Source organism: Cicer arietinum, chromosome 8 (assembly GCF_000331145.2).
Source record: "Cicer arietinum cultivar CDC Frontier isolate Library 1 chromosome 8, Cicar.CDCFrontier_v2.0, whole genome shotgun sequence".
Taxonomy (NCBI): domain Eukaryota; kingdom Viridiplantae; phylum Streptophyta; class Magnoliopsida; order Fabales; family Fabaceae; genus Cicer; species Cicer arietinum.
Genome location: NC_021167.2, coordinates 26,287,527 through 26,300,377, shown reverse-complemented (window position 1 = coordinate 26,300,377; position 12,851 = coordinate 26,287,527). Strand labels below are relative to the sequence as shown.

Sequence of the window (12,851 nt, the reverse complement as noted above, 5' to 3'; positions counted from 1 at the left end):
AGGTGGCACCTTGGTAAATAGTACTTTGGCCTGTGATAGGCGGTACATTTACAATTTACTTTGGCCTGTGATAGGCGGTACCCGCAAGAAAAAGATAACATCAGATAAAATATAGTTAAAAAAGATTATAACTTTTTTCCAAACTTGTTTTTATTCCCCATCAACACTACATATTGTACATTGCTAAAGTGTTTCCAAAATGATAGTAATTCTGATCCTTTCTAACATGGTCATTATTCCCCTAATCTTCATAACTTGTTCCAAGAAGAACTTATCTAAGAGAGGGAGGCCATAAGAGGAGACAAGATACAAGAAATAAAGATATACTACTAATCCAAAAACATAATAATATCAAAATGTATAAATCCTAGCTGCACCTAAAAAAAATGGATTAATCTTTAATGAAATTTAAATTTGAAAAAGTTGAACTTGATTTGGTGGGATGCGCCGAACTCATGCTATAGTGCAAAACATGAGCGACACTTGAGAATCTCAATAGCAAGCTACTGGTATAAAATCTCCCCCTAAAAAAATTAATTTAATATCGTGTGGATCAAATGATCCACATATCAGATGTTAAACTGATAAGAACAGATACTACACTTGATCTTAGCCAAAAGGCCGAGAAAGGTATGATTTGAAATGTGATTTGTTGTGTCTTTTATATTAGTTGTGTGCTCCAATGCTTTGATTACTACGTGAAGTGGGACTTGTTGTTGTAGATGTGATGATTCTACCCTTTGTTTCTTGCTTTGTAGCTTACATTTTCAAAAGAAAAATCAAAATAGTCTCCCAACATATTAGGTTACTTAATCAAAATGATTTTCTTCATAATCTATTTAGCTATAGTTATTTGACGTAGAATATTTTACATATGTCATTTACTATCAACACAACACTAAGGATAGTAAAATTTGCAAGAAAAAGATAACATCAGATAAAATATAGTTAAAAAAGATTATAACTTTTTTCCAAACTTGTTTTTATTCCCCATCAACACTACATATTGTACATTGCTAAAGTGTTTCCAAAATGATAGTAATTCTGATCCTTTCTAACATGGTCATTATTCCCCTAATCTTCATAACTTGTTCCAAGAAGAACTTATCTAAGAGAGGGAGGCCATAAGAGGAGACAAGATACAAGAAATAAAGATATACTACTAATCCAAAAACATAATAATATCAAAATGTATAAATCCTAGCTGCACCTAAAAAAAATGGATTAATCTTTAATGAAATTTAAATTTGAAAAAGTTGAACTTGATTTGGTGGGATGCGCCGAACTCATGCTATAGTGCAAAACATGAGCGACACTTGAGAATCTCAATAGCAAGCTACTGGTATAAAATCTCCCCCTAAACAAATTAATTTAATATCGTGTGGATCAAATGATCCACATATCAGATGTTAAACTGATAAGAACAGATACTACACTTGATCTTAGCCAAAAGGCCGAGAAAGGTATGATTTGAAATGTGATTTGTTGTGTCTTCAATATTAGTTGTGTGCTCCAATGCTTTGATTACTACGTGAAGTGGGACTTGTTGTTGTAGATGTGATGATTCTACCCTTTGTTTCTTGCTTTGTAGCTTACATTTTCAAAAGAAAAATCAAAATAGTCTCCCAACATATTAGGTTACTTAATCAAAATGATTTTCTTCATAATCTATTTAGCTATAGTTATTTGACGTAGAATATTTTACATATGTCATTTACTATCAACACAACACTAAGGATAGTAAAATTTGCAAGAAAAAGATAACATCAGATAAAATATAGTTAAAAAAGATTATAATTTTTTGCCAAACTTGTTTTTATTCCCCATCAACACTACATATTGTACATTGCTAAAGTGTTTCCAAAATGATAGTAATTCTGATCCTTTCTAACATGGTCATTATTCCCCTAATCTTCATAACTTGTTCCAAGAAGAACTTATCTAAGAGAGGGAGGCCATAAGAGGAGACAAGATACAAGAAATAAAGATATACTACTAATCCAAAAACATAATAATATCAAAATGTATAAATCCTAGCTGCACCTAAAAAAAATGGATTAATCTTTAATGAAATTTAAATTTGAAAAAGTTGAACTTGATTTGGTGGGATGCGCCGAACTCATGCTATAGTGCAAAACATGAGCGACACTTGAGAATCTCAATAGCAAGCTATTGGTATAGAATCTCCACCTAAACAAATTAATTTAATATCTTGTGGATCATTGATCCACATATGAGATATTAAACTGATAAGAACATATACTACATTTGATCTTAGCCAAAAGGCCGAGAAAGGGATGATTTAGAATCTTGATTATCCCATGTGGGTTACATATCCCTGCAAAATTGGCTAATTTCATTTTCTTTTGGAGTTTATATTTTGAACTTAACCCAAAAACTAAATGGTAAGTGATCTATAAAACTTATGAGTTGTTCTGATTTTTCTTAAAAGTTGATATTAGCTTATGTGAGGAATTCATTCTATTAAAATATTCAACATTAAAATATTAATTTTGTTGGGGGCTAATAGATAACTAATGAGAGAATTAATGATTTGATTTCGTATTTATGATCTTGTTTAGTTCACTTCATATTAATTTACAACCAGTAAAGGTTTTAATATTTTGATTTCTTAAAATCTAACTTAGTAATTCAAAATTTGGTGGAAAGATGAGTAGATTATAATATTTCAGTTAAAATCTGAACACAGATTCTTCCAAATATCTATAACAATTATACATATTTTTTTTTCCGGGTAGATACAACAATTAAACATTTATAAAAGCACAAGTCAATTTTTAAACTTTCATTAAAAAAAAAATACAAGCAAACTTATAGAAAAACTGTAAGAAAAACATAAACTTAAGTACAAAATGGTGGAGAAAACGAAGAAAACCCAGGAAAAAAATCTCAGTAGGAAAATGAATTATTGCTAAAATAAAAATCTACAATGAAATGAGAAAAAATAGTAAAAATTCTTGTTTTTTTTATCCAGTTAAACGAACTACACATCAAACATTCCAAAAGGTACAGGTATTTCACCTAATTATTACAACTATAATATAAAATAAAATAAATATAGTCATTGTTCTGGTAAGAACTCATAACAACAAATTCCAAGCCCAATCTAAGAATAGGTGAATCCAGTGACCCGACCCAATCAAATGACATTACATAACCTTGTCGAAGTTAGAGGAAGCCAACTCTAAATATAGGATTTTGTGGAGATATATATGGTTCAAATCAACAACAACTTAGAGTTAGTTATTGTTATAACTGAATTTGACCAATTTGGTTATGACAAAGTAGTTACAGTTAGTTAAGCTAATTTGTTTTAGAATACTATACGTAATTGTAAAATGCAAGAAGATTAAGGGAGAGTAAAGAAAAGATTGAAAAGAAAAAACTAGCATTGCTGGATTCTAGACAATGATGGATACTAGGAGAACAATCTTGAAGTAACTTTAATTTTATAAATTCAAATCTCAATAGTGAATTGTCTTGTTTGTATGCTTGTGACGTAAGTCTCATTAATTGAGGCTGAACACATAAATTTGAGTATTATTATCCCCTTATCTTTCTTTATTTTGGTTTTACTTTTATTTCAAAAACTGATTTCTTTAAACTGCATAAAGTAGAACGTTCTCCGTTTTCGGCTGAAATGAAGAACATTCTCCTTTTTAATTTCTAGTTTAACAATTGTTAGTTTTTTATTTTGTTGGTTAATTCTTATTGCAGATCCAAATATTGTTTTAACATATATGAAGTGGAACAAATATGAAGTAGCAGTCAATCGTAACTCATTCAGACCTCCAATTATGGCCACTAGATGGACAAACGGAGAGTCCAGTGATGACGAACACAATAACTCACATATACATTCACTCTGAGCCACTTGATGACCGTGGTTACAACCACTATATGTCATTTATCATTCTCTAATTACAATGACACATGTCTTGCATAAGAGGAATATCTATAAATATCAAATCCTTCATCTAATGATCATAACAGAACCCTTCTAGTAAGTTATTAGCCATTTCAGTTTAATCATTTGATAAACAATCATTTAATTTCGAAGAAAATCTACATTCATATTCAATCAAAACGAATTTTATTCGTTCAAGTTAAAATACGTTCATGTAGATACTCGCAGGTGCGGTTGTGTTGCCATTTCAATACTTTAGAGTTAAAACATACGTTATTGTCGTTGATTCTCTCTCAAAAAATTAAATTAATATAATGCAAATAATTATTTGCTTCGTTAATATGCTTTATGATGTGAGATGTTGTGTTTTTCTTATCTCTAACATGTACTCTACCGGCAAAAAGACTCTTCTATATTCAGAAAATCTCACTTTTCTGTATTTAATGTGTGAATTTGATCATTAGATTATTTTAAAATAAAATTACTATTATGATTATAATTATAGTATTATAGTATCACATACTGTGTTCGATGGATCTTTTTCAGTTAGGACTTAATTACTTCTTATCTTCCTTTACACTTTAATCAATTAGTTCAACAGTGACTTTTGGAACTCAGAAAAATATGAAAAAGTAAGCAAAATAATATATATTTTATGAAACGATTCAGTGATCATAGTCAATTTGTAATTTTGCTCTTAGTATTATTGCTGTTGAATTATTTGGATTGTAGTGTGACATATTTTGTGTTCAAAATCGATGGCATATTTGATGCCTTTCACACACACTGTCAACTTGTTCATTCTCACATGGAGGCTCATCATTGCCAATATATTATACATATATTAAATTAAAGTATCTCTTTGTAAAAAGAAAATAATACTATGATGCATTTTAAATAAGATTATTTTTTATTGAGAAAATTACAGGAAACAAAAAAAAATTGATTCTCATTATCGACACAGTACTAACATTGATTTTTAAGTTAATAAATTAAGAATCTATAACTTGTTTATTAGGTGAAAAGATCTATAAATTTTTGTTGTTGCTGAAATATAAATGTTTTTTTTAAACATGTTAGAGTTTTTTAACTCATTAACCTAAAAAAATCAACACCTTTGGTTATAATTAGTTGGGTATAATTATTTATTAAACATGATTATTTTTTTATTAAATTTATTAAACATGATAAGTATTAGGTTTTTATGACTAAAAATAATATTCGTTCAAATTAAAAGAATACATCTTTTAAGAAGAACACAAATACAAATTTGTCAAAAACTAAAAAGATAAATATGCAAACAAACTCACAACATCGAGATTAATAGCAGAAAACGATAAAATGCCTACAAATTTAACAAAATAAAAGTGATCGAAATACCTATAATTTCGAATCTGTAACGTTGAAGACGTTAAAGTCATTGATTGAATATGTCTATACTAGATGAAAGTTAATCTATTAATTTGAATAAAATAAATATTGTAACGAGATGAGAAAATCAAACTTCGTATTTAACCGACAAAATGATTAAAAAAAAATTATGTAAAAATTATTTATTTAGATAAAAGATTAAAAAAAAACGATGTAAAGAAATGATTTTGAATTAAATCTAACTCTAAATCACTCTTTTATGATTGATTATCTTGGATTTGGATACAAACACAATAGAAAATTAGTTGGGGGGATAAGTACTAGGTTAAGTCAATATAAATTTGTCAAAAAATGATTTGGTCAATATAAACAACAAGAAGACTAGTTTATAAAAAAAATAATAATAAACAAGAAGACTAGCTAATATTTTTTCTTTCTTATATAAACTAGCTAAGCCTGACATGGTTCTTTGAACTTAATTTTATCATTATTTTTTGACATAGATTGTTATTTATTGAATTATTATATGCTATTACAAAATTGGTGTGGTTCAGTTTAAGTGTTAAGAAACTCAAATCTTCACCAACATTATATTTGTTTGAGTGAAACCGATCAATTAGAATTCTTTAAGCAAAGTCTAAATAAATACATTTGTTAACGGTCACTATAATTTTAATAATTACTAATTATATTAATATAACATTATCAATTTTTTTTTTAAAAAGTTAAAGTACCATAAATTTACTCTAATTTTAATGAATTTCTAAGATTCAACTCATTTAAGTGAGATATAATTGATGGTGAGTCAATATCATGTAAAAATATTTTAGTAAGTTAAAATAATATAATAATCACATTTTGAGGAGATCATAATAAATTTGGTTAATTGAATGTGTAAAAATGGCTTTACATATTTGGTATAAAACAAATTCTTCCATGAATGGATTAAAAACAAATCAAATTCTTCCATTTTGATTTTATTCCCATAGATAGAAGAAACTAACATGACTTCAAAATCATTTTTGGCTCTATGTGCAAACCAAACATAAACCCATTAATTATTTGGAATCTAAGCCAAAATCACAATATTATTGTAATTTTGTTAAAATTTCAAAAATGTAATTAAAATTTTCCTAATTTTGATAAACTCATTATTGTGATACCATACATATTACATATTATAATTCTAACAAATCATAACAAAAAGTTTGGCCCCCATAATTCTTCTTCCCAATCCATTTTCAATTCTAAATCACAACCAAGATCAAACAAATAAGATTTAAATTTAATATTCTAAAATATAAAACAAAAATTAAAATCTATATTTTTTTAGATCATCTTATCAAAATTAAATATTCACTAATATCTTCCACCTCATAAATACAAGAAAATATTAACACCACAAAATATTATATACAATATTAATCATACTATTTACTTAAACTAATTAATTAGTTAAACTAATGTGACTAATAATATATCTAATTAAGATTCCAATTTCATAAACCACAAAACAACAAAAATATCTTTCTCTGTCAAAAAAACCAAACAAAATTTGAGGTTTCATTTTCATTGTTTATAAGAGCCACACACAGAATGCCACAGACCAATTATTAAGTTTCTCTCTCCTTCTCAGAAACTAAGAAGAGAGAGAGAGAAGAAAATAAAAAATGTCTCTAAATTCTCCATTGATTGAAGAAAGAAAACAGAACAAACAACAAGTAATTGAAGAAGTGAAGAAACAGTTATGGTTATCAGGACCGTTAATTTCAGTTACACTGTTGAATTTTGGTATAAATCTAATATCAGTTATGTTTGTTGGACATCTTGGTGAGTTGTCTCTCTCTGGTGCTTCCATGGCTACTTCTTTTGCTTCTGTCACTGGTTTCAGTTTACTGGTTAGTTTTTTTCTCTATTATTACAAAATATGTTGCAATAAACAAACTAAACTTTTTTGTTTTTGTTTTTTTATCATTATTGTTAATTGTCTTTTGTGATGTTTAACTAGCTATTAGTAATTAATTTAGTATAACTAATTAAGTTTAATCCATGAAACACGGATAATGACACGGACGCTGACATCGCTGACATATTGACACTTATAATATTTTTAGAAATTGAATTAATTAAGTGTAATGAAGGCGTGGGTGTCAGATACTGGGACGTATCTTCTATAAAAGGTGTCGTGCTGAAGAGAGTTTAATTTTCATGTACTAGCTTTGTAGAAAAATTTGTAGCTTACAATGTGACTTTTGACGTAGTTATGATTAAAGTGTAAAAAACTCTTTATACTATCGTATACTCTCTATAGTCTCAAATATAAGAGAAAACTAGTAAAAAAAATTGAATATATTTAGTATAAATTTTGGATTAAATACGTTAACTTTTCTTGAATCAACTTTATTTTATATTCAAGACCAGAGTAATCTATATAATTGTAACTAATTAATTAATGTGAGTTTGTTGAAGTAAGTTTAGAGGTTGAGTTTAGCATATGAGACCAATAATCATTTGTGACAAATGATTGCTAGAATCCTCACTAGAAAGAGGTGTCCACATATAGTGTTTATAGTGATCTGACTCTTATAAGAGGAAATTTGGCAAAAACATATAAGTAAAACTTTTAGGACGTGTTTGAGAGTTTAGAGGAAATAATTGAGTTTCATGGACAAAACTTTCAACCAAGATTTTCAACTGCTGTCACTGTCACTCTCTCTGCAATATTGTTAAGTTTTGATTTTCTGTTTTGTAGAAAATTACTTATAAATATGATTGATGCAGCAACAATAGCAGTTATAATTCCTTTACCTCCATTTTCCATTACTTCTGATTCCTAAGACTAAACTATTCATAAATGGTATCAGTGTTATTAAATAGCTACTATAGTGAAACTATAGGGTAGAATCGCTATTGTTGTGCAATACACTATTTAGTACAAAATCATGTCAAATAGAAACTACAACGGCGATATAGTATTGTTGTATAGTAGAATTTAAATAAACTGCTATTTTCTACTATATGGAATTTGCAACATCGATTGAGATTTCGTTACTCTATAACATAGTAAAATTTGAACTAATAGTTACTATTCTGCTACAAAATGTTGTCAAGAAACTAAAATGTGACTATAACACTATTATTTAGTGAAATTTGAACAAACTGCTATTTTCTGCGATTTGTGATCGATAGATAATTTGTTTTTATCTGTTTTTGGTTAAATAGGTGGGAATGGCAAGTGCATTAGACACATTATGTGGACAATCATATGGAGCAAAACAATACCAAATGTTAGGCATACACATGCAAAGAGCAATGTTCATTCTCATGATTGTTGCCATTCCACTTTCAATCATTTGGGCTAACACAAAATCCATTCTCATTTTCCTCGGCCAAGATCCCGAAATATCGACCGAAGCCGGAAACTACGCTAAACTAATGGTTCCATGTCTCTTTGCTTATGGACTTCTACAATGCCTCAACAGATTCTTACAGACACAAAATATTGTGTTTCCTATGATGTTTAGTTCCTGTGCGACGACATTGCTACATCTTCCTGTGTGTTGGTTTTTGGTTTATAAGTCTGGATTAGGGAGTAGAGGTGCTGCTGTTGCAAATTCTATATCATATTGGTTGAATGTTACCATACTTTCACTTTATGTCAAGTTTTCTCCTTCATGTAAAAAAACTTGGACTGGTTTTTCAAAGGAGGCTTTGGCATGGAACAACATTCCAATTTTCATGAGGCTTGCTATTCCTTCAGCTGTAATGGTTTGGTAAATCACCTTCTCTTATACTCCATTTGTCTCTTATCATAAACGCTTATGGTATAAGTGTTTATGTATATGCTATTTCGATAACAAAAGATAAAATAAAGTCGAACTATTTTCACATAAGCTTTAAGTTGTTTTCACGACCTATCTTGAAAAACTTATGAAAATTAGTTGAAAACGACTTATTAACATGTCATAACCTGTTTTCATAAGCTTCTTAAATATTCTTGTAAGTGCTTATGTTAGTAGATAGTAGATAAACTTAAATAAGCAATCCAAAGAGTCCCTTTGTGATGCACAAAATGCACACATAAATTACATTACCATCTTTTCTTAATATATATAAAATGTGTCAAAAGTGCTTATAAATACCAATGTTATTTCATTTTCATTTCTTCTTAGAGATTCTAATGCTGTTTCAATTTTTTATGATCATCATCATGGTGTGCAGCTTGGAAATGTGGTCATTTGAATTAATGGTTCTCCTTTCTGGCCTTCTCCCAAATCCAAAGTTGGAAACATCAGTGCTTTCTATCTGGTTGGTTTCATATTTGAAATTCTCTTCAATATTATCATTATTATTGTTATTTTTAATGAACTTATTATTGGTGACTTGATTTTGTTAGTTTGAATACATCAGCAGCTGTTTGGATGATTCCCTTTGGACTTAGTGGAGCTATAAGGTTAGTATTTCTTAGTTTTTTACGAATTTTTGGCGCAATAATAAAACATACAGTTGAACATGTTAGTGTCTGTCTGCACGCTAGTTTTTACATAAGACAAACACTTATAAGCATTGTTCTCTTTCTTAGTTACATGTTAAAAACTTCTTCTTGATTTAGTTTGTGTGTAGTTTCATGAGTGTTTGAGTGATTCTTCTTGCAGCATTCGAGTTTCGAACGAACTCGGGGCTGGTCATCCATGGACCGCGCGGCTGGCCGTGTGCGTTGTGGTAGTGATTGCCATTATTGAGAGCATCATAGTTGGAGTAGTTCTAATACTAATACGCAATATATGGGGCTATGCTTATAGCAATGAAGAAGAAGTTGTCAAATATGTAGCAACTATGTTGCCAATTCTTGCAGCATCCAACTTCTTAGATGGATTACAATCTGTTCTTTCAGGTTTTTCTTATTCCCAATAACTTTTTATTTTTGTTGTGTTCATAGGGACTTAGTCAAAAACACTTATAGAAAGACATATGTGAACTATTAATCCACAAGTATAAGTCATTCACATCACTTTCACATCACTTGACTTGATTATAGTCACTTGGTTCACAATTCACTTTGGTATGTTGTACAGGTTTAGACTTCTGGTACGTAACTTTTGAAATATTGGTACGTGAGGTATATATAATCGGTATGTCAATTGGATTCTTGGTATAATGTTCAATTATATAAGGATCCCCACTTGCTCTCCCACCAAGACGAATTAGGCTCTAATACTATTTGTTAGGGAGTTTTGGAACACTGAGAGCAACAACAGACTAATAATCAGGAGAACCAAGACATTTTGATACCACATATTCGTCCGTGCGTTTAGACATTGAAAATATAAATCATATATTTGATATATCATTCATTTATCCAATTCTTAATCTGATATGAGGTTAACCAAAGTCGTTGAAAAATAGAACTTATATTAACTAAAGTGTATTTTCGGATAGACATTATTAAAAGTAAATTTCTTTATGTTTTAGACAAAAAAAGATTTAAGGGTATTCTTTTCTTCTTCTTATATTTGACACTAGAGTTGGTATTTTATATAAATATTGAAGTTCTATATATATATATATATATATATAGCTTCACTTGCTACAAAATGATCTCACTTTTCACTATGATTCAGGCACTGCTAGAGGATGTGGTTGGCAGAAAATTGGTGCTTTTGTAAATTTGGGTTCATACTATTTAGTTGGAATTCCAGCAGCCATTGTATTAGCTTTTGTATTGAATATTGGTGGAAAGGTAAAAAAAAAATTGATCCATTCTTTTGTGAAAATTGCTATCATATTATTTGGTTCAACATTCTAACTATAAATATTTAATGTAGGGATTATGGCTTGGGATTATATGTGCACTTCTTGTTCAAGTAATTTCTCTAATGATCATTACAATAAAAACTGATTGGGAGAAAGAGGTAAATTTCTTCATTTTAATTATTTAGATTAAAGAACCAATTTCATTCCTCACAATTTTAATGTGACCCTATTTAGTCTCTTAAAAAATTTAATATTCAAGTTAGTCTCGAACGATTTTATATGAAGGATAAATTAATTAATTTAGATATTAAATTTTGTTAGAGACTAAATTGAATCGTATTGAAATTGTGAGAGACTAAATCAAATATTTAATTTTGTTATGCATTTTTGGGTATTGACATACCTTTATTTATTTTCCTTTTATTCAGGCAAAGAAGGCTACAGATAGAGTCTATAATTCAATAACTTCAGAGAGTTTAATTTCATGAAGAATATGATTTTTGTTTTGTTTTCTTAGTATATTGGTAGGGGATATTTCTTTTATATTTGAGGATTATAGTCAAAGTGAAATATCAAATTCAATAAAGATTTACAATAAAATTTATAGTCTATTAACATAAATTTAAACATAAGTTGCACTTAGAACGAGTGGAAGGTCTAACTATATTTTTATTATTTACTAAATAAGTTTTTTTTTTTTTTGACATACAACTAACATTTCAGAAATATAAGAAAGAAATTTAAATGATTAATTCGACCAAGATTTACTTTCTATAATCTAACCATAAATTTTTTTCACATCTAATCATAGAATACAAACCAATAGTTTTAGATTGAGATTCCACAACTTTTATATTTATCTTCTTACATAATATTTTTTCAAATTCAAATTTGATATATGTGGTTTTTGATTTACCTAAATTAACCATATTATGATAGTCTTTTAGCAAATAAAGACACTAATAATAATGATACAAATTATCTATGACTATGAGAACGTTGTACCAAGACGGAAAAATAAAAAATTTTGCACTAAGAAAACTCTGAGAACGTTGTACTAAGACGGAAAAATAAAGAACTTTGTACTAAGAAAACTCTGAGAACGTTGTACCAAGACGGAAAAATAAAGAACTTTGCACCAAGAAAAATGTAGTAACAACATTCTAGATTGATGTCTACAATCACAAGATTGCGTGTGTTTATAATTTTAATCGATGATCATGCTAAACGATTACAAGTATGAATTAGATTTCATTTTACAAGATCGTTAACGTATATAATTATAATTTGCTTATTATATATAATATTTTATATATATACGAAAAAGGATTAAATTATACAAATTATACTATAAATTATATTATATAGATTATATCTATAAATTTTAACATTAATCTATAACCATTTATTATGTCATAAAGATACATCAAAATCAATGTTATATTATATTGTTGTTGTCTTAACGCATCATGATAATATATGATATAATTATAAATTAATATTAAAATTTATAAATGTTTATATAATTATAGATTAATATTAAAATTAATACATGTTATTGCAAAGAACCTTGAAACTAAGTATTTTACTAACCTTTATGTTTCCCCAAAACCTATCACATGCAATGAAAACGTCAATGGTTCCTCAAATGCCAAATAGAAACAAATAAAAATAACTCTTCACCATTGCAATACCTTATGTGTCTCATGGGCCATTATATTTTAAAAAAATCCAATCCAACCATCATTTGTGGAACCTATCCAATCATTAAATGAAATAATTGTTATATATAGTTGAT

The 12,851-nt window shown here is 28.3% G+C and overlaps 1 protein-coding gene and 3 non-coding genes across 5 annotated transcripts; 1 reads left to right on the top strand and 3 right to left on the bottom strand.

The window, feature by feature from the left end:
* Positions 1 to 437: 437 nt before the first annotated feature.
* Positions 438 to 634, bottom strand: LOC113788102 (U2 spliceosomal RNA). The gene has a single exon (XR_003474611.1). It is a non-coding gene; the product is annotated as a U2 spliceosomal RNA (small nuclear RNA).
* A 636-nt stretch (positions 635 to 1,270) lies between these two features.
* LOC113788104 (U2 spliceosomal RNA) lies at positions 1,271 to 1,467 on the bottom strand. The gene has a single exon (XR_003474613.1). It is a non-coding gene; the product is annotated as a U2 spliceosomal RNA (small nuclear RNA).
* A 636-nt stretch (positions 1,468 to 2,103) lies between these two features.
* Positions 2,104 to 2,299, bottom strand: LOC113788106 (U2 spliceosomal RNA). Its single transcript, XR_003474615.1, has one exon. It is a non-coding gene; the product is annotated as a U2 spliceosomal RNA (small nuclear RNA).
* Positions 2,300 to 6,893: 4,594 nt separating this feature from the next.
* On the top strand, positions 6,894 to 11,664 carry LOC101509900 (protein DETOXIFICATION 16-like). Of its 2 annotated transcripts, XM_012719227.3 has the most exons (8): positions 6,899 to 7,197; positions 8,522 to 9,072; positions 9,521 to 9,607; positions 9,696 to 9,752; positions 9,955 to 10,193; positions 10,921 to 11,039; positions 11,125 to 11,211; positions 11,482 to 11,664. In XM_012719227.3, exons 1-8 carry the CDS (start codon positions 6,970 to 6,972, stop codon positions 11,539 to 11,541), a joined length of 1,428 nt encoding a protein of 475 aa, XP_012574681.1. In that variant the 5' UTR covers positions 6,899 to 6,969; the 3' UTR covers positions 11,542 to 11,664. The 2 variants fall into 2 exon arrangements, with proteins under 2 accessions (XP_073220769.1, XP_012574681.1); XM_073364668.1 differs by lacking the exons at positions 10,921 to 11,039; positions 11,125 to 11,211; positions 11,482 to 11,664 and adding an exon at positions 10,375 to 10,551 and having other exon boundaries at positions 6,894 to 7,197.
* Positions 11,665 to 12,851: the final 1,187 nt, after the last annotated feature.